Below are 21,000 nucleotides of genomic sequence, written 5' to 3'. Positions count from 1 at the left end.
ACTCCACGGCCGGCCGCCGCCAACTGACCCACTCGCCGGGCGCCGCGACCTGACCCGTGTCGCTGCCGCGGCCTGCGCAATAGAGTCGGGGCTGGAATCCGGGGGTTCGGCCGGCCGGCCGCCTCTGGAGCGGGGGACTTTTTTAGAAGACCTACTGTACTTTGGGTATCTAGTTTTGAGTGATCATGATTTCGGGGTTTTCGACCATTAATGGTATATGATAAGAAAATCGCATAGAATAAGAACGAACTTACCGACATGCAGTAACCGCCATTTGACTAATTACTTATCACAATCAAATGGCAATCTTTGCTTATTGATAATGCTTCTACAATTTACTACAAAGGCTTGAACTGAATCTTGGCAAATTCTCGCGACTACTTCACGACCATGATGCATGTATTTCTTAAATCTATTTTGTTCGCCCAAACACGTACTCCTGAGATGAAGTAAACATCTCCATCGTGTTCTACGCCTTTAAGTACTTACGAAACGTGGCATTTGCTGTGAATGCCGACTTTGATTATCGTGGATATGTTCTTACCTAGTTGACATCACCTTGACCCTGTCATGTGATTGACTGACCCCTGCACGAATTTATCACTCGTGCAGCACTTATGTTTCCGCCTGCGCTCCTCGCGTCGTCTTAAACGCATTGCTTCCAATTCGTGTCGCCAATTTATATTCAATGAGAATGTTGCATTGGCAATGGCGATGGCAATGCCATCTCGTAATGCAATGTGGCAACTGGCAATGGTTTCTGGAAAAGACCAGACAATCGTTACGAGAAGATACAAATGAACTCCGAGATAAATAAAACGAACCGAGAGGAAACAAAAGAGCTAGTCAACGCAATGATACAGCATGAATGCACGTCAACGATTTTAGTAAATAAAAGCAAGTCCTTACCGACTGTATCGCAAATCACAGCGCAGACAGGACGTGGAGATACTGCTAAACAATGTAGCGGCCAAAAACGGACATATTTACGTTACTCGCTTAGACGTTTTTAGTGAAATAAAGCTAAAATTACAATAGACAATGCAAACTTCATGAAAACAGCTTTTTTGCCCATTTTAGCTGAACAACAAAAGCAGCTTTCTGTTAAATTGCACAATAAACGCAAAATGCACATGCTTGTGACACCGACGGCGCTTGCACCCCGGGGTCGTGCTCATCTTCGGCGCCTCGGTATTGTGCACACGCACAGTTTTGACAGTTTATGATAGGAGACGCCCAGTACGAGGCTCTAAAATAATGACTCTGAAAGCGCTAATTCAGGTATTTGATATGACCTTGACCCCACCTGTGACGTCGATATTCAATTTTCAAGTACCCCTCTCACATCTGAAGCGTTTCGTCGCGTTCTTTTGTTTGCCGCCTCGCGCGTTTCGCTGCACCTATTGGTTCTCGAGATATCGGCTGCCCTCCGCCCCCCTCCCCCCCATCAAGTGGTGGCTGACGAAATACCCTAGCAACTGCATAGTGCCTGGTTACAGAGAAATAAAGTATGTGATGCTGAGGGGTATAAGTCCCGACAGGCAGATGTATCGTACTTTAGAGGGCCACCATTTGAAAAGTAGGCGATTTTGGGATGAATTAATGCGTTGGACTGGATATAGCATCTTCTACACGCTACACTGAACAACTTCGAAATTTTGGGAAATAACACTCCAAGTAGATTTGAGCAAATTACAAAAAGCGAAATTTTGACTTATCGGCAAATACAAACTTTTGTCTTCTTCCGCCGAACCTGGTAAAAAAAAAAATTCGAGGAGTTAAATCTCATAAGTGTTAAGCATTGCGCATCTTGGCGTTATGATTTCTGAGTGAACGACAACGCAGCCTCCGATTTATCGGTTTCTACTAGCTTTTACATTTATACTAGCTTCCGAACCGATTGAGAAAGAGCAGTGCTCGAAATATATCGCTTTTGTATTGTATTTTTGCCATTACAGTTTACTTAAAGGGACCATCCCACCTTAACATTAGTTTTGAGTTGAGATAGCCAAGTTTGCGGCCAGGCTCAGAAACCACCATTTATCCTGGTCGCAACCCCCGCAGCTTTATGGTGTTCAAGAAATTTCTTCCCTTTACTTGCAGGGTGGGACCAGCTTAGTCCCTATCTCTTAACCATTAGCGGTTTTTTGATGACGTCAGCAGTCATTTCAACGCCCGCCATTCCTTGAACCCGAGTTTTGCTGACCTTGAGCTCCCTTTTTTATCAACGTGAAATCCGTCGTCGGCGCTGAGAAAGCCTATTGCTTTTCATTTTAATTTGAATATTAGAAGATACCCACCACTGGAACTTGGACTGATATTATACCAAGGCCGAAGATGATCAAGCTGCCTGCTATATCTGGAGCTTGGTGTTCAACTTCAACATGGAATAAAAAAACAAAATATCAAAGCAAACTGGATATGGTACTGCAAGTTAAAGTCCTGTTGCGGTACGGTAACATTGTGCGTCCGGCGATCGTGGTTCCACCCGGCGCGGCGGCCGGGTGCACCGGTACTTTGAGCGCGGCTCGCGCGGCCGCTCCGCGCGGCCGCCGGCTCGGTGCGGGTGCCCGCATACGTCAAACGAGTGACCTGTCACGTGATAGACCGAGCCGAGATCAGGGTCTCCCGCCGGACGGTGTGTCAGTTAGTATTCGGTACTGACTCAGACACCACCTCCCGCCGACCTCTGACCGCCGCCCATCCGATAGCCAGGCCGATTGGTTTATGGTACCATGAAGGCTGGTATCCTCTGCTTTTAAAAACCTGGGATTTCGCTCCGGGTTTTTAAGCACTCATTTATTGTATCGTTAATTTTATTATCGTATGCTTTTGTTTGCCCGCACGTTTGCATAGCCCGCATATGGTCTAAAGGCAATACAGACCTATTTTGTATACATTCTTTCCGTTAAAGGAAATAGTTCACTTTCCTGAAATTAGTATTTTGCTATGGATTTATGTTTTTTTATGCTCAAAATGATCAGAAAATAAAACAAAACGTTTTTGTAACAAGGATTATTTTCTATATTTTAGTATAAGAAGAACTATATTCTATATAAAATAATGTTTGACGCGGAAGCTTATTACGCGTTGACCAATCATATTGCGTAGGACAAACCCATCGGCTGTAAGCAGCATTCTGTTTGGCTGACGATGACGTGACTGCATTCCTCAGCAAGGCACGCATTCCTCTGCAAGGCACTCTTTTCGGAACGAAAAATGGAATATCTTCGTCTAGGGTGATCGTTGGGCCGTAAAAGCTTCTGATTTGTGCTAGTCTCAGCACAAGCAACAAAACTGCTATTCCAGTTCCAAACCCCATGTTAAAAGTGAACTATTTCCTTTAAGGGGTATAACAAGGAGAACCGACACACGGGTATTTTGTACCTTCTTTGCTGACGTTAACATACAGTCCACGTTCTCTTACACGCAGCGAGCCGCCGGCAACATTTGGTCCTCCGGGCCGGATGTGCTCGCAGTACTAGAAATTTACAGGTGCTGAATAGCCAGAACCACCCATTTCATCCAAAATGAATAATAAGACGGGCAGTAACGTAACTGAGATTGAACAGTTGAAACTCAAACGCACTAGGGAGCGCACAAAGGCCACAAAGTTAACAAACGAGTTAAAGTCCCTATACACACAAGTCCGTGGTGATAGTGACGGCATCGCGCGGGACGAGCTCGACTACAACATCGAGATTGGAGAGGGCCACCTGGAGGTGCTGGAGAACTTGGAGTCGGAGCTGAAGGCGCTCGGCGTTGAAGATGAGTCGGCGCACATCGCAGACCTCCACAAGGCCATCGGTCTCGGGAAGCGCCTCCTGACGCGGACAGAGCAAGCCGAAGCCGCTCCAGTACCATCCGCGCCTCCGGCGATGTTCAAGCTGGACATCACCGTGCCCAGGTTTAAAGGTGACCTGCTGGCCTGGCCGGAGTTCTGGGAGATCTTCGAGGCCTACGTTCACACCAACAGGGGTTACTCCTCTGTTCAGAAGCTCTGCTTCCTGCGTCAACATCTCGATGGACCTGCAGCCCGTGCGATCCAGGGACTACCACTGACAGCCGATAACTACATGGTGGCTGTGGAGATCCTCAGGGAGCGGTTCGGGAAGGACGACATCCGCAAGGACTCTCTCATCACTAAGCTTTTGAACCTGCCGGCCGTCACCAGCGCGGACAACCTCAAAGCTCTGAGGCGCTTGGTGGACGAGGTGACGACAGGTGTTCGCTCACTGGAAGCCATGAGGGTGCCGAACATCGGAAGCGTCCTGCTCCCGGTGCTGAAGGGAAAAATTCCCGCTCCCTGGAGGCTTCAATGGGCCAGGCAAAGGCGAGGCCAGCCTACGGGAGACCCGTGCAGCGAGTTCGCCGCGTTTCTCCAATTTCTTCAGGCGGAGGTGGAATGTCAAGAGGAGTCAATACAATTGACCTGCACCAAGGCGAGTGAGGATACGGACCCACTCGCGCTGAAATCAACAACCAGTGTCCTTCATGCTCAGAGGGTGCAGGGGCAACCATCAAGATCGTGGATATGCACAGTCTGCAAGCAAGATCAACATCGTCTTGACAGATGTGCTCGCTACCAAGAGATGTCAGTCGACGATCGCTGGAGGATCGTTAAAAGATCCGGGGCCTGCTTCAAGTGTCTGGGTCGACACTACATCAAAGATTGTAGGAGCGGCACGTGCAGACTGTGCCACGGCCCTCACCACACGTCCCTCCATCGCGATCAGACACCAGCAGCAGCTCCGACGCCCACTTCAACATCAGGCTCCTCCCATCTTCGGACCGAAATGCAGCCTGCAGCAGCATCACGCGCTGTGCAGCTGCAACCAGACGACCCAGGTCAACGGCCCGGCAACTGCTTTCCTGACACCGAGGTCAGGAACAATCCCCATCAACCAAGACATCGTTACAACATCCAGGGCAACAAACGACCCTGCTATTTGCAGACAGCACTTGTCGAAGGACACGGACCCAAGACTTCGAGGATGTTGAGAGTGCTGTTGGATGGAGGCTCCGACGCATCCTACATCAGGAGATCAGTAGCCGAGGAACCGGATCTCCCGGTGATCGGCTCCGGCACAATCGAGTGTGCCGGGTTCCAAGAGCGAGCCAAAGAATCACAACGTCCATCACAGCAGGGTCTCCAACAGAAGAAAAAGTGTGATCTGGACACACCCCGAAGTCCGCCAACTGATGAGGCCCCTTCTCAGGAGCCACAACCGGTGATGCAGCCACCGGAACTGGAGCTGCGACCGTCCGAAAGGCCTTCTTCCAGGTCGTGGAAACGGCGTCGCAAGGCTCTCCACAGAGCAGCAGCCATGAACGACGGGCAACCGGCCAAGGCATCACGTCTGCATGGTGGGGAGGTCATCAGGCCGCAGCCTGCCAGTAACCTGATGACGGTCAGTGACAGGGGCGGATCCAGAAAATCTCCAAGGGAGGGGCCATTAGAAACCAGGAGGCCCCCCCATAATCCCACCTGTTGGAGGCCCCATCTTCCCACTTGTTGGGCCCCCCCCCAAAAAAAAAACTGCGTCTATTGAGCTTATCTAGCTGTTCAGGCAACATCTCAACATCTGTGCAGGCTTGGAGGCCCTCTGTGCAGGTTAGGAGGCCCTGTAAAAGTGGTCATCTCTGTGAGTATAAGAGACCTCCAAGTTATGAAAAGCTTTACCAATCTTCTAACAAAGAAGTCTTCTCAGCTAGTCTTCTAAGAAATAACTAAGTGGGTAGGTTAAAAAAGAAAAACTCATCGGATTTCGGCCACTTTATTTTCAGGAGGCCCCCTTTTCAGCTTTTTAACTTTTTATTTTATTTTTGAAAAAAAATCGGCCAAGGGGGGGGGCCATGGCCCCCATGGCCCCCCCTTGTATCCGCGCCTGGTCAGTGAGGCGGTGCGGCCACCGGAGCGCCAGTGCCGTCTACAGCCTCCCCAGCCTCCAACGCCGCCGATGACCCTCGAACGAACACCATCCCAGCCAAGGAGAGTGACGTGCTGCTCGACAAACTGGCCGTGGAATATCGAGGGTGTGCAGTACCCAAAGAGGAGATTCTGCCACTGCTCTACAGGCCCTTCAAATGACACCTGCCACGAGTGCTGAGCCCTATGATGTTCTTCTACATTGGTTTGCTCATCACCAAGTGAAACACTAAAGTAATGATTGCGAACCACCCGTGAACCAGTTCATTGTTTTTCTGTCCCCTGTCATTGCCCTTTTGCAAGATTCTGTGTCGTTGGTTTATCGCTCACATTTTGTCAAATTTTGTCGACAGAGTTGCCTCATTTCCTTTCCCGGTCGGAGCATGAGGAGGTCGCTCACTGGCTCCGGTGCCGGGCTGTTGAGATGGTGAGGCCCGAGCTAAGTGGTTCGGCCGCCATCTGCACCGCTCGCCGGCCATCCGTTGTCCACTGGACGGCTCCATCGGGCCAGCTCGAGGCTTCCGCCAAGGCTGAGTGGTGACACGATCACCAGCCGGCGCTGGTGCTGCGCGACTGCTTGCGTTTGGTCATTCTGAGACCTAATCAGCCGCAGTCGAGTGAGCGTCGCGAGTGATCGAGCGAGTGCCAGACAGTGGTGTGCGAGGAGTGTCAGATTTTTGTTTCGTGTTGAGCGACGTGTCTTTGTGTTGTGTTTCGGGAGTTCGAAAATCGCAGAAGCCTGCGATTTTCGGGTGGGAAGAATGTCGCGGAATGTTGCGATTAACGCTCTCCGTCCGGCGATCGTGGCTTCACCCGGCACGGCGGCTGGGTGCACCGGTACTTTGAGCGCGGCTCGCGCGGCCGCTCCGCGCGGCCGCCGGCTCGGTGCCGGTGCCCACGTATGTTAAACGAGTGACCTGTCACGTGATCGACCGATCCGAGGTCAGAGCCTGCCGCCGGACGGTGCGTCAGTTAGTATTCAGTACTGACTCGGACACCACCTCCCGCCGACCTCTGACCGCCGCCCCATCCGATAGCCAGGCCGATTGGTTTATGGTACCATGAAGGCTGGTATCCTCTGCTTTTAAAAACCTGGGATTTCGCTCCGGGTTTTTAAGCACTCATTTATTGTATCGTTAATTTTATTATCGTATGCTTTTGTTTGCCCGCACGTTTGCATAGCCCGCATATGGTCTAAAGGCAATACAGACCTATTTTGTATACATTCTTTCCGTTAAGGGGTATATCGAGAACTGCACAGCCTCACAGGTATCTTGTACCTTCTTTGCTGACGTTAACATACCTACAGTCCACGCTCTCTCGCACGCAGCGAGCCGCCGGCAACAAGTCCAAAGAAATTTGAAGAGCTGACAATTGACATTAATTCTTTTCCTGCAAGGTTTCCATATGGAGATCACAGTCACACCATGAAGAAATATTTTTGATGTTAACAGTTGAAAGGGGATTTATCTTCCAGTTTTGACGAAAGACGCTGCTGACTGTCTTTGGAAAAGGATGTCGGGATGAGGTGCAATTGTGCTTGTGAAGTGGTTATAACTGGTCTTTTCACAGTATTAAATTAAATGTGCCATTGCAGCCAAGTGTGTTATCATGTAAGGTAAAATCAAAACTACAATGTTGGTTTTACGAGCATTGAGAAGGCTGGTATGTAACACCTGCCTGTGCTCGTAAATCATGCTGCCAGAGTATTCTAAATTAATTTTATCATACAATTTTGTTGTCCAGAATGGTTGCACTATTGTTTGGTATCATATTATTCCAGAAGGCTGGTATGTAACACCTGCCTGTGCTCGTAAATCATGCTGCCAGAGTATTCTAAATTAATTTTATCATACAATTTTGTTGTCCAGAATGGTTGCACTATTGTTTGGTTTCATATTATTCTCTTGGAGGGTCTGCAGTCATCTGGAAAGCTCTTCGCAGACGATGCTAAAGTCTACAGGAGGATAAGGAGCCCCAATGACAGGATCGACCTCCAAGAGGATATCCACCGACTGCAACTATGGACCAAGAAGTGGCTTCTGAGCTTTAACGAGGATAAGTGCAAAGTAATGCACTTTGGGTCCAATAACCCAGGATACACATACATGATGGGAGGTGTATGCCTTGATACATCTGCAAAAGAAAAAGATCTGGGAATCGTCATTACACCGGACCTCAAGGTCTCAGAGCAAGTGACCAGAGCAGCAGCAGCAGCGAACTCCATGTTAGGAAGAGTGAGGAAAACATTCACCTACATGGACAAGGGAATGTTCCTGCCTATTTACAAAACCCTGGTGCGCCCCCACATGGAGTACGCCATACAAGCCTGGTCCCCGTTCCTCCAAAAGGATATCATGAAGCTGGAGAGGGTTCAGAGGAGGGCTACGAAGCTCGTCCCTGAACTCGCCGACCTTCCGTACCCGGATCGTTTGAAGGAACTCCAGCTGACAACACTGGAAGAGCGAAGGATCAGGGGAGATATGATTGAGGTATACAAACTGATGCATGGGCTCGACAAGGTGAATGCTGGAGAGGAGTTCCTGAGAATGGAAACTGGTGCGAACATGCAGAGGACGCGGGGACATGCACTCAAACTACAGAAGCCAAGACACCGGCTACACAGGCGGAACCAATTCTTCACTTCGAGAGTGGTGGACCACTGGAATCAACTACCATCTGAAGTTGTACTGAGCAAGAACACCAATACCTTCAAAAACAGATATGATAAGCATGTCCGTACACTGAGAAGAGGCAGCATCCCATGAGCAACCCGCTCCCTTTGCCTCTTTCCTTTCTACTCTACTTTGGTAAGCATGTAAATATGGTAGTGTAAAGTCCGACCAACATGTTACCAGATTTGAAGCTGTTACGTTACCTAAGTACCTGTTTTTTACTGGCGTGGTGAATGTCACCTGGATTTTGTTTTGAGGTGCAGACCTAGTAACTCTGACTACATGGGTTTGAAGCTATTATCTATTCTGTTTTTACTGGCCTGGTGAATGGCGACTGATGTCCGTGGATGGCACTGAAACAAATTTTGAGTGTTTTGTACAGTGTTTTAATACAATGCTGAGGGCTGAAAGTTGTCTTGTTTAGAGTGGTGAAAGTTCAGGATATGCCAGCCACCATGGTCGGTCAGAGTTAAATGTGTTGCAGTCAGTTCGGCTTCGGCAAGCACACGGATGGGCATACGCATCAAGACCTGCTCTGCCATACTTTCAGCCAATTTTACCTAGGTAAGTCTTTTCTTTTTTCTGCCAAAAGCTATGACATTGTGAATTTCAGCACTGTGGCCTGTGTGTAGCTTTCAGGAAAGCAATTCTAAATAAAGCTCTGATAAAGTGCAAAATCAGCAATGCAGCCCTCTATTACATTTTCTACAACATCTTACTTGTTCCTTGCATGGAGAGAAAAATGCAATGTTATGAATTCGTTTATTCACATAATTTGACAAGCATGCAGTTACCTGCTACTATCACTGCACAAAACAGAGCAGAAAACATCAGTTGATCAAACACAAGACATAACAGAAGTTTACAACATAGGGCTGCCGAACCTGCTTCCTCCCACCACAGTTGATGCCATTTCCTAGCCTGGCTTGATGTGAGCACTGAATAGCTGCTTTGTCTAATTACAGCTCACTACCATTCAACTTAAACTACTCTCTTTGAAGTAAGAGTGAGAGCGTTCAGTGTTCATAGCAGCTGGACAGACGACAGACAACAAACATCTTGACAAACCAACCAGTATTTGATTTGGCTAATGATTTATGTGCTTGTTGTATCATGGCCAAACTACTTTAACAGCAATAATCCCTGTTTCATCTTGATCTTGCTTTTATTTCCATTTGAACTCAGATCTTGAAACAATCATCTGAAGTGATATCAGATACTGGCTTCTGTTTCTCTTGAAAGCAAGTTAAAACAACAATGATAAACTAAGGCAGGAGATGTGAGTTGTGGCAGTAGATTTTTGATTCAACATATGTCAACCTTATATTGCTTGAGACCTCTGTGACAGACAAACAAATATTTATAGTTTTTTGATAGTTTGGATTCTTGGCTTGATTTAGCAGATCAGCTGTGAACCTTGACTTTGAAATCACATAAATGTCATGGTACCCGAACGAATCCTCTCATGACATTTCTTCGTAGCACAATTTTTCGTCCGCATTTCTTCGTCTACAAATCTTCGTCGGTGCATTTATTTGTCCCTCAATGCTTACTCTTGCATATATTTGCGTTGAAGAAGAAATGCGAGCCGATTTTCATATACCCTGGTGCGAGACAAAGTAATGCGATAGGTACGAATAAATGCCCTGACGAAGATTTGCAGACGAAGAATTGCGATACGAAGAAATGCCATAAGAATTGTCCTGGAATCCTTTATTGGCCATCATATATTGACCTTGATAAGATAAACGCATCATTCGCGCAATATTTGTCGCACTTTGATACCAAACTATTGCTTCCAAATGCCGACGTAAAGAAAACCTTTATGTGACGTCATAGAAACAGCGGATTTCCCAAAAAGTAAACAAAAATAAAAGTCTTATATCTCGAAAACGGGTGAATATTTTCCGGTAAAATTTGGTAGATGTTCATTTTCGCTCTTTGTGATTCACGCTACATCACTTTTATGCCAATTCATTAACTTTTTTGAAGGTGGGAGGGTCCCTTTAAAGTATTGAGGATAAGGTCAAATGACTCATACAGTATTAACTATGATTTTCCTCATAACGCTGAACTTAATCAAAGACTTTATCGGTTTCATAAAAAAGGCCACATAGTGAGGTACGAGCCCAAGCCCTGTAGGGTGAAGTCGTATAAGAGTACGCACTTAGTGGATTTCTTGCTCTCATTTGTTTAATATTTGAAAGAAAGAAATCGCAAATAGGAAATATTAAAGTTCATTGAATTAGCCATCAACCCATGGGGCAACGATCCCTCAGCGTAAATGGAAGTGGTCTAAAACTGACATTTTCTGAACCGCTGCAGTTGCGTACTCTTACCATATGGGGTGTGTAAGAGTACGCACGCCAGGTGGGTGGAGTACGCAAGCATATGAACACACACCATGCAGCTTGTACTGTCCAAATGCTTAACTTCAAACTTAGAAGGCATTTAAGTTTATTCTAGTATCCAAAAAGAAAAACATAAAATAAATCTTTCAAGTCTATAAATCAGGAAATAATCATGTCGTGTGTTTCTTTAAAAAAAAAGCACAATCAAAAGGGAGAATAACTCGTATTTGGAAGAATTTCGGGTACGCATCTGCATCACAGTGCTCCATTGATGATATACCTACAAAACGAACGTCATTGAGCGATAGATTAATAATTTCATATTTCTGTATATTCGACATAATGTATAATTCTGCGTACTCTTACCCTCCTGAACAGTGCGTCCTCTTACCGCACATGCGATTCGCGCACAAAACAACCCCGAAACGTTGTGCAAAACTTCGCAAACAGAATATTGCACTGCACAGTATTTCCCCAGATAACCTCACAAGTTTCCCACAACAATCACGGAAATGTACCTTATCTCAACTGCCAAGTATCAAAATTATTTTACCATACCATAATAATATCACAACGCTCGAAAATAATATTCATCGCCTTAAACTCAACAGCGTCGCCGCTCAACGCCCACGTTCCGTTGGTGACAAGCACGCACTGGCGGCTTCATGTCACTTCATGAACTCGAAAAACCCGCGTTGCTAAGCAACCGAAACAGCTGATGTTACACCACGGTGGTCCGTTCTGTACTGGTTTATTGAACCGCGGCCTCGGCTCAGGCCGTGCGCCGCGGGCCGAGTCAGGGGCGGCGCCAGGTACAGCGTCACATGAGCCACTGGCGCAGCCAGGGGTGGGGCAATCTACTACATCCCTCCACCTCAGGACAAAACATGACACTTTTGAACAGTCGCCACTAACACTTTACACATATGACAGTCTCTCAGGCGGACGGAGCCGCGCACGGTCTCGCAAAGCGTAACGTCCCCCGTCCCCCGGGCCGTCTCCCTCGGCCTCCGTCGCCGAGGGCGACGTCTCAGCGGCCCGTGAGGACGGCTCACGCACACATGAGGGAGGATATCCAACACTGGGAATGCTGACATTGCGATGGGCAGCATTGCAAACATTTTGGCCAGACGTCCGCACACGGTCGAGGTGTCTATGGATCACACGCCCATCTCTGAGTCGCACTGACAGTTTCACACCCTCTCTCCCCACCAGGACACCGGGCAGCCACGTCCTTCCCCCGCCACCGCTGAGCTGGTCCACTGCAGACACAAACACAGCATCGCCCACGGCCACCTGACGACCAACCGTGTGCCGATCGCGATACAATTTCTGTTTCGCTTGAGTCTGCCGCACTGTCGCACCTAAATCAGGCACTAGAGCGTTCAGCGGTGTTCGCATACGCCGCCCCAAAAACAACTCCGCCGGTGTAGCGCGAGTCGTGGTATGGGGAGTAGCTCGGTAATGAAACAAAAATCTCGAAACTTTTGTGTGCACAGATCCTGACTGCTGCTTCTTGAAACTGAGTTTAAAAGTTCCCACACACTTTTCAGCTAAGCCATTCGATTTAGGCGACCTCGCAGGCGTCGTTAAATGTACCACGCCGTTCCGCTTACAGAACGCTTTGAATTCCTCCGACAGGAAACACTGTGCGTTGTCCGTCACTATCGTGTGTGGCATCCCCCAACAAGCAAATGACTGGCGTAGGTGCTCCAATGTTGCGGATGTGCTCGTGCTGCGCGACGGGTACACGTCAACCCACTTTGAGTGCGCATCCACAATGACTAAAAACATCCAGCCCGACATCGGTCCACAGTAATCCAAGTGTATGCGCTCCCACGGACGAGACGGCCACGCCCAGGGATGAACAGGCGTGTCCGGCACATTGGCACGATACATCTGACATGTGTCACACTGGTTCGTCATCGCGACAATATGTTCATCCAAATTGGGCCACCATACGTACATGCGCGCAAAAGCTTTTGTGCGTGACTCACCGTGATGCCCCTCATGTAACATGGCTAGTACCCGTTTCCTCCCCTGAGTCGGAACGATGACTCGGGAGCCCCACAAGATGCACCCATCCTGCACACTGAGCTCTGCCGCCCGACTTTTGAACGGCTGGAACTCGGGGCCCAGCGGCGCCGACTGCTGTGGCCAACCATCTCTAACAAAGTGTAAAACCGCCGAGAGCACTGGGTCTCGCTCTGTCCAACTGCGGATCTGAGCCACAGAAACCGGCGAATCATCCAGAAATTCCAGCAAATGAATGGTCTCCGCCGGCACGGGACTCACTGACGTCACGTCCCCCGGCACCGGCAAACGGCTCAGAGCGTCACAATGAACCTGTCTCGCGCCCGGTATATACTCCAGATGATAGTCATATGACCCTAACATAATCGCCCAACGGATCACTCTCGGCGAAGCCATAAGCGGGAGGGGTTTCATCTCGCCAATTAAACCCAGCAGGGGCTTATGATCCGTTTGGATAACGAACGTCTTGCCAGCTAAATAAAAGTGAAAATGTTTGACCCCTGCCACCACCGCTAAGCCCTCTCTGTCAGTTTGCGAGTAACGCCGTTCCGTCTCATTGAGCGTGCGCGAATAATACGCTACTGGGCGCTCGCCGGACGGCGTCTTTTGACTGAGGACACAACCGATCCCCACCGGACTGGCGTCACATGCCAGCGTGATCGGTAACTGAGGATCAAAGTGTGCCAGAACGGGAGGGTTCCGTAACAGGCGCTTGGCATCCTGAAATGCCTCCTTTTCCGCGTCCGCCCATTTCCAAACAGCATCCTTTCGCAAAAGAGCGTACAGTGGTGACAGCGTAGTGGCCAGACCACGCAGAAACTTCCCGTAGAAGTTAACCAGTCCCAGCCAGCAGCGCAGCTGGGACACATTTTCCGGCTCCGGGGCCGCTGTGATCGCCTCCACTTTGTCATCTGTCGGTTCGACACCCTCACCACTGATCTGATGACCCAGGTACACCACCCTGTGAGCTCCGAAAACGCACTTGTCCTTGTTAAGCCGCAGTCCGGCCTCACGGATACGCGTCAACACCGCTCGCAGTGCGACATTATGCTCCTGCAGCGTCTTACCCGAGACTACGACATCATCCAGAAAGACGCATGTCCCTGGGATGCCCGCTAAGAGCACCTCCATCGTTCTTTGGAAAAGTGCTGGTGCGGATGAATACCCAAACCCGAGTCTCGTGGGCTTCAGTAAGCCTTTTAGAGTGTTGACGGTAAGATATTCTCGCGATTTTTCGTCTAGAGGGAGCTGATTATAGGCCGATTTGAGATCAACCTTTGAGTACACCGTACTCCCCTGGAGCTTTGCTGAGAGCTCTTCAAAACGCGGTAAAGGATACTGCTCCACCGGAGCCGCTTTATTAATGGTCAGGCGGTAGTCCCCACAAATCCTCACTGACCCGTCAGATTTCGGCACTAGCACTAGCGGTGCCGCCCACTTACTCGATTTCACGGGCTCCCACAAGCCCCGATCGATCTCGGCCTGCAACTGGTGCTCCACCTGCTCCCGGTACGCCAGGGGCACCGGGCGAGCCTTGAAAAAGCGCGGCTGAACTCCGGCATCCACCTCAATGCTCACCGGATCGCCCGCGTAGCGTCCTAGTTGTGGGCTGAAAACATCATCAAACTCAGCCACGAGACCCTCAATCGACGCTTCGGTAGACAGCCGACAAATAGCTGGCCAGTCTAGTCGGAGCTTGGCCAGCCAGTCCCTTCCCAACAAAAACGGACCTGAACCCTCCAGGATAATCAGAGACAAATCAGCAGCCTGACCCTCATATCTGACCTGTACCTGCACCTGTCCCACGCTCGGCAATATCTCGCCACTGTACGTTTTCAGCACTTTGGTACATGGCTGAATCACCGGTCCCCCTTTAGGCCAAATCTTTCGGTACCCCTGCTCTGAACAAACCGATAGCGCTGCCCCAGTGTCTACCTCCATTCGTACCGGTTTCCCATCCACAAACACATCAACACACAATGGTGGTTTTCGCTCGGTCCCACCAATCTCACGAGATTTGAACAGAAAATACACATCATCGTCCGGCCCCTGCCTTACTTCCCCAGGCTCACCACCAGACACGTCACCTGAGACCGTACCTTCCAAGTAAGCAGGACCCGATTCCTCTGCAGCTGCGCGGCACTCCCCGGCAGCGGCCGCTCCCGACGACTGGCGCGTGTCCATCACCCCGGAGCCGTGGTTCTCAGTCCACGGTCCGGGCCCGCCGCCGTCTCGGAATGCCTCCAGACCATCGTCGTCGAGATGATACACCCGCGGAGACCAGCCGGCACGACAGGCGGCTCGCACGTGCCCCACAGCGTGGCACCGATAGCAGCGCAGCCGCCGCGCCGGACAGTCCTCCGTCTCCGCGTGCTGCTGTCGCAGACAGTACGGGCACTGCGGCTGGCGGAGCGCGACACCACGACGCCGTCCGCTGTCGCCACCGCCTCGTACCCGTCCTGGTGAAGATCCAGTGAAGATTGCAGCCTCGCCACCCGTCCTGGTACTGGGCTGCTGCAGATTCCGCTGCTGGCCGCTGCTGATCCAGCCACCGCGACCGCGGCCGCGGCCGCCGCCTCGACCTCCAGCGCCGCCCCTCCTGGCACCGTGCCAGCTGACCGCGTGGATGACGTCATCCGCCGCGACCGCTCCGCTCAACAGCGAAGCGTCTGCGTCCGCCGCCTCGCTGAGTTGGGCGATGTCAATAGCCGACGCCAGAGAGAGATGTTGCTCCTTCAGCAGCTTGGCTTGAATATGTGCATTTTGAAGGCCGCACACAAACCTGTCCCTCAGCATTTCCTCCAGTGTTTCACTCAGAAAATGACAGGGCTTGGCCAACCGACGCAAACGAGCCACAAATGCCGAGACAGACTCTCCGTCTTCTCTCACGGCGCGATTAAAGCTGAACCGTGCCACGATTGCTGAGGATGCCGGCTCAAAATGTCCTAGCAGGAGTTTGATGATCTCCTTGTAGCTAAGTGAGCTCACCGTGGCCGGCGCGATCAGGTCCTCGAGTAGGCTAAACACGTCACTGCCCACCACACTCAAGAAGATTGCTCGTCGACGCACTTCTTCCTCTTCCTTTACACCATTAGCGATGAAAAATTGTTCCATGCGCCGTGAATAGGTCCCAAAACTTTCGGCCTGTGGGTCGAACTCCGCCATTCTCCCCACACCAGCCATCCTTGGCTAGTTCCACGCGAGCCGCGCGTCCTCGTCGCCAATGTTACACCACGGTGGTCCGTTCTGTACTGGTTTATTGAACCGCGGCCTCGGCTCAGGCCGTGCGCCGCGGGCCGAGTCAGGGGCGGCGCCAGGTACAGCGTCACATGAGCCACTGGCGCAGCCAGGGGTGGGGCAATCTACTACAGCTGATGCGTACTCTTATCGCCCGCGTACTCTTACCCGCCCTTACCCTACTTTGTCCGCGCTCCTGCCGCCGACGCGGCTGCCGCCTGTCTCCGCCCGATCGTGTACTACAGCTGCACGTCGGGCCGACAGATGTCGCCACCTATCAGAGCCAGACGAAGCCCAAAGCTGCTCAACTCCATTGTTCACTGTTCAGTCACAGTGGGGGAAACGGTGGTCAAATCTTCCATTTTTGGAAGGACCTTCCATTAATGGGTATGCATTTTCCAAAAATGGAAGGCTTCCATAATTGGAAGGCCTAATTTCAGTGCTCCCAACTGTGATTCCCATCCTTTGATTTAAGTTACGGCCTTTTTAAATGTGTAACATTAATAGTTGATTTTGCCATTTATGATCATTGATATAAGGAGTTCAAGCAGCAGTGCTAGTGTTGCTAATACAGGCATGCTATGTCAATGTAAATGCATAGTGACAGCATGGTGTCCTTGTGCACTGCTCTTTTTCTACTCATAGTAATTTAGAAGAGAAAACAGCTGTAATAACTCAAAATGGATGACCTTTTCCTCGAAAATAGAAAGTTTAAATGTCGAAAATGATGTATTTAAGCGAATTTTCGCCCACAGGGCATCATCAGACAAGCAATTGGCACAAATTAGGCATCTTTCAGTTGCTGAGCCGTAAATGTCACAGTCAGTTAATATTTTTAAAGCTTTGCGTGAAAACCGTGCTATACGTCCCTCCCATGAAATTTAGCAAGAAAAAATACATTCTATCACATGTAAACATCATTGTACAAAATGGCATGCAGGTGTCCGAATGAAACAAGACGTATACACAATATGCACATGAGACAATATGTAAGATTTTACAGCTGCAATACCTTTTAGTGACTACCAACCTACCTCCGCCATTACCTAATGTATATCTCTTCGTTCAGAGGCGTAAGTGGTGTGAAATAGAAAAAAAAATAATGATAATATTAAATATTAGGTACACATCGGTTCTCATCAGTCAATTCATTTCGTACATCAATTCTGTTAAAAAACGAGTGTTGTACATTAGTATTCAGTCCATTTACTATCCTAAAAATCCGTTGTGGTTCGTTGTTATACGTTGCTACGTAGCTATTCGTTGCTATTCGTTGCTATATTCGCTGCTGCTAACCAGGAGGAACACGGCTATAGCCCTGACAGAGGATGGTTTAAATTAAACTCACTATTCCTCATATTGATTGAAGATTCATGCTCCAGTCGATACAAAGTAACACAAAAAAAACGGAAAAAAGTAAAAAAAATAACAAATTTTGTGTTCCAGGCGCAAATGTCTACCGTGTGTTAGACTGAAATGTATGGTATTTTGTCATGTGCGTGTATTGTTATTGTGTGACGTGCTTGATGGTAGCGCGATCGAAAAGAAACAGCGAGAACTTTTTCAAAAAATATCCAGATGCGCCATTTTCGCTTTTTGTGATGTCTAATGTAACTGTTCAATTTTATATGGATCTGTTTTAGTGTTTTGTACCAAGGCTGACGAAGAAAGCTGCATAGCTTTCGAAAGCTCCCATTAAATAAAGTAATAGCTGGTGTTCAATTATGTCTTCTATAACTATGCAACCGTCCCAGCTAAATAACAATGTTTACAAGTACCCATATATGGAAAATCCTTCCAAAAATGGAAGGCTTCCAAAAATGGAAGATTTGACCACAGTTTCCCCGACTAGTCACCATCCCCCCCCCTCCGGAATTCGGCAGATCCAAGGTCGAATCCAGGGAGGGGGAAAGGGGCAACTGGGCCATGCCCCCCCCCCCAAGACGGTCAAAGGGGTACATATTATGTTTTGGCCTCCCAAAGACCAGTCTAGAAAGCTGAAAAATTAGCATTTTCTAAGTTGTTATGCTAAAAACTGCAATATTGCTTTGATGATTGAGTGACCTTGGGATAAACTTGAAAAACTGCCAACCAGTTAAATTTGGCAGCCTGATCCGCGCGCAAAGAAGCGTTCCATTCGAAACACAATACGAATCATGAACAGACCATGGTACGATTAGATGCATCCAATGAATGGCTCATGACGCTTGAGCAACGAGAGCGGTGGAATCGGATGATGTCATCGGTCAAGACACTCTTGGTTCGAAAGTTGCGCTCACGATTGGTGGAAAAATGGCTACTGCGTCATTGGTTTATTCTAACATGCAAGAGAAATCTAGATGATATCACATTGGTATTCATATCATATCACATTCATATCACGTTTTTTTTTTTGTATTGTTGACTGGTTGGTTGTAACTATAAATTTGTTGGAAAAGAAGATGAGCAAAATGCACTTTTTTAAGAAATAGGTATTTTCAATGTTTGCCGTGGCCATATACACGTATGTATGTGATTCTTGTCAGGACTGATCATTAGGGTTGTTCAAAACAACCGAATTTTGTAAAAATATACGGGCTCTGGCTCATTTGGTGCGGTTTACTTTTCTGAGTCCCATGCTGCCCCTTTTCCGAAAAGTATAGATGCTAAGTGCTAGGTGCTCTTCCAGCGGCTTAACCCTCGCCGGCCGAGGGGGGAGGCGGGTGCCGCCCCCTCCATAGGGTTTTTTCGCGATAGCTCCGAACACGCTGGCGATAGAGAGCTGAAACTTGACATACCTGACCTGTGATTTAAGCCGGATCTTTTGACACCAACCACATTTTTGGGTCAGGTCAGGACACTGACCTATGACGTCATAAGTGAACCTCTGCACGGTCTTCAGATGTCGCAACTTCGCAACGCCCTCACTGCCAGAGGAGATGTCACAGGGAAATGAAACTTGCAGGATCTATTATCCATTATGAGTCTCACAACTTGCACATCTCGGATTTTTCATAAAGCTCATATGAGGTCAGGTCATTTTCGTGACCTCAATATTACCTATAAGTCAATGGGGAAAATTCAAACTGCTATTCTGGCACCGGGAACGATCTCCAACTATCTCAAGCACACATAATCGGTATTAGGGTCCCCTAACAAAGTTTAGTGGCCCCTCTGGAGTGTGAAGACCAGCTGGGTCGGAGGTGGGTTGGGGAGCGGCAGTCCGTGGGTAGGGGCGAGGGCGAGGGAGGAGACGAGAGGACAGACGTCAGTCAGTGAGAGGGGACGACGGTGACAACAGAGGCGGGCCGCGAGTGGCGCGTCTGGTGGCGTGATTGCGCGTGTGTGGTAGGATAGCGTGCGTGTGCTGGCATCACGCAGCCTCTATCGTGCACGGTACGGTGGTGAGAGCCAGAGCGGGACGCGGACCATGGACTCCGCGCAACACTACGGACCCGGCACCGTTGGAATGGCAGGTGGGTCCGGTCCGCCGGTATCTGCATCGTAACCACGTGCTGTGTGCAGTGTCGTTGGCTGTATGTATCATGTTCGGCGACTGACCTGGGAATGTTAGGTCAGTTCGGTACGAGGCCTGGCAGAGGCCGGTTCGGACAGAGGCCGGTGCGGACAGAGGCCGGTTCGTGAGGCCGGTGCGGACAGAGGCCGGTTCGTGAGGCCGGTGCGGACAGAGGCCGGTTCGTGAGGCCGGTTTCCAACACCAGGGCAGTGTGAATCGACACCCTTCGAACACCAGTGCAGCGTGAATCGACACCCTTCGCAAACACCAAGGAATTGTGTGAATCGACACCCTTCAAACACCAGGGCAGTGTGAATCGATACCCTTCAAACACCAGGGCAGTATGAATCGACACTCTTCGCAAGCACCAGGGCAGTGCGAATCGACGCCCTTTAACACCAGGGCAGTTTGAATGACACCCTTCAAACACCATGACAGTGTGAATCGATACCCTTCGCAACATCAGGGAAGTGTAGTTGACCTGACCCAAACAAAAAGTTTATCATTCAACGCGCCTGAGCGAGGCGAACACGATGCTGCCAAAATCGCGGCTCTGCGGCCGTTTTCTGCGAAGTTATTCACCGTACCTTGGGGCACTTGGCCTGACCTCGGAGGTCACCGGTTGACCTAGGACCTTAAAATCGGGTACTAATCTCTGCGTCTCGTAACGGCGCACACGCTCGTTTTTTTCCGCGACGCGCTAGCTCCACCAGGGGCGAAACGGCGAGGGGGTCGTACCCGCCCCCCCCCCCCCTCGGCCGGCGCGTATGTAGAAAACCAATAGGTCCGGCGAGGGTTAAAAGAAAATGTTACGTCCGCCGACCCAGCCCCCGTTCACGAGCTTCAGAATTCCTTTACCGTGACGTCATCACGGCGCATGAATTTTCCTTCACCCATAGGAATGCATGCAAAGCATGGTGTGTTTCAGGCGGGCTAAGGAGAAATCTAAGGCCTACATGTGTTCAAAAGACGTACCACTAAGCCATTGGATTCGTCTCATTACGATAAATGGGGTTGAAATCGAAAAAATCGGCCTATATTTGACTAAAATGGGCCTATCAAATGGTCCTTGCAACTCATAATGAAGGATTTCCTCTGCGTTCAAAAAATTGTTTCTTGTGATTTTTATCAGCTACAGGGGAAATCCTTCATAATTGCTACCAGATTACTACCATATTCCCTCGCATTTCTGTTGCGCATTGCCTCACAAATCAGAGTTTTGTGAAGTTTATATTAATTTAATTGTCATATTTCGACTGATTTTGGCGATTTTCAATT

General features: G+C 49.3%; 1 protein-coding gene across 1 annotated transcript; it reads left to right on the top strand.

Moving 5' to 3' along the window:
* Positions 1 to 3,530: 3,530 nt before the first annotated feature.
* Positions 3,531 to 5,235, top strand: LOC122386001. The gene is made up of 3 exons (XM_043374765.1): positions 3,531 to 4,333; positions 4,737 to 4,883; positions 5,220 to 5,235. Exons 1-3 carry the CDS (start codon positions 3,531 to 3,533, stop codon positions 5,233 to 5,235), a joined length of 966 nt encoding a protein of 321 aa, XP_043230700.1.
* Positions 5,236 to 21,000: the final 15,765 nt, after the last annotated feature.

This window comes from Amphibalanus amphitrite, unplaced genomic scaffold, assembly GCF_019059575.1.
Source record: "Amphibalanus amphitrite isolate SeventyFive unplaced genomic scaffold, NRLGWU_Aamphi_draft 000237F_arrow, whole genome shotgun sequence".
Taxonomy (NCBI): domain Eukaryota; kingdom Metazoa; phylum Arthropoda; class Thecostraca; order Balanomorpha; family Balanidae; genus Amphibalanus; species Amphibalanus amphitrite.
The sequence above is the reverse complement of the archived record's forward strand: the minus strand, read 5'-3'. Positions and strand labels throughout refer to the sequence as shown.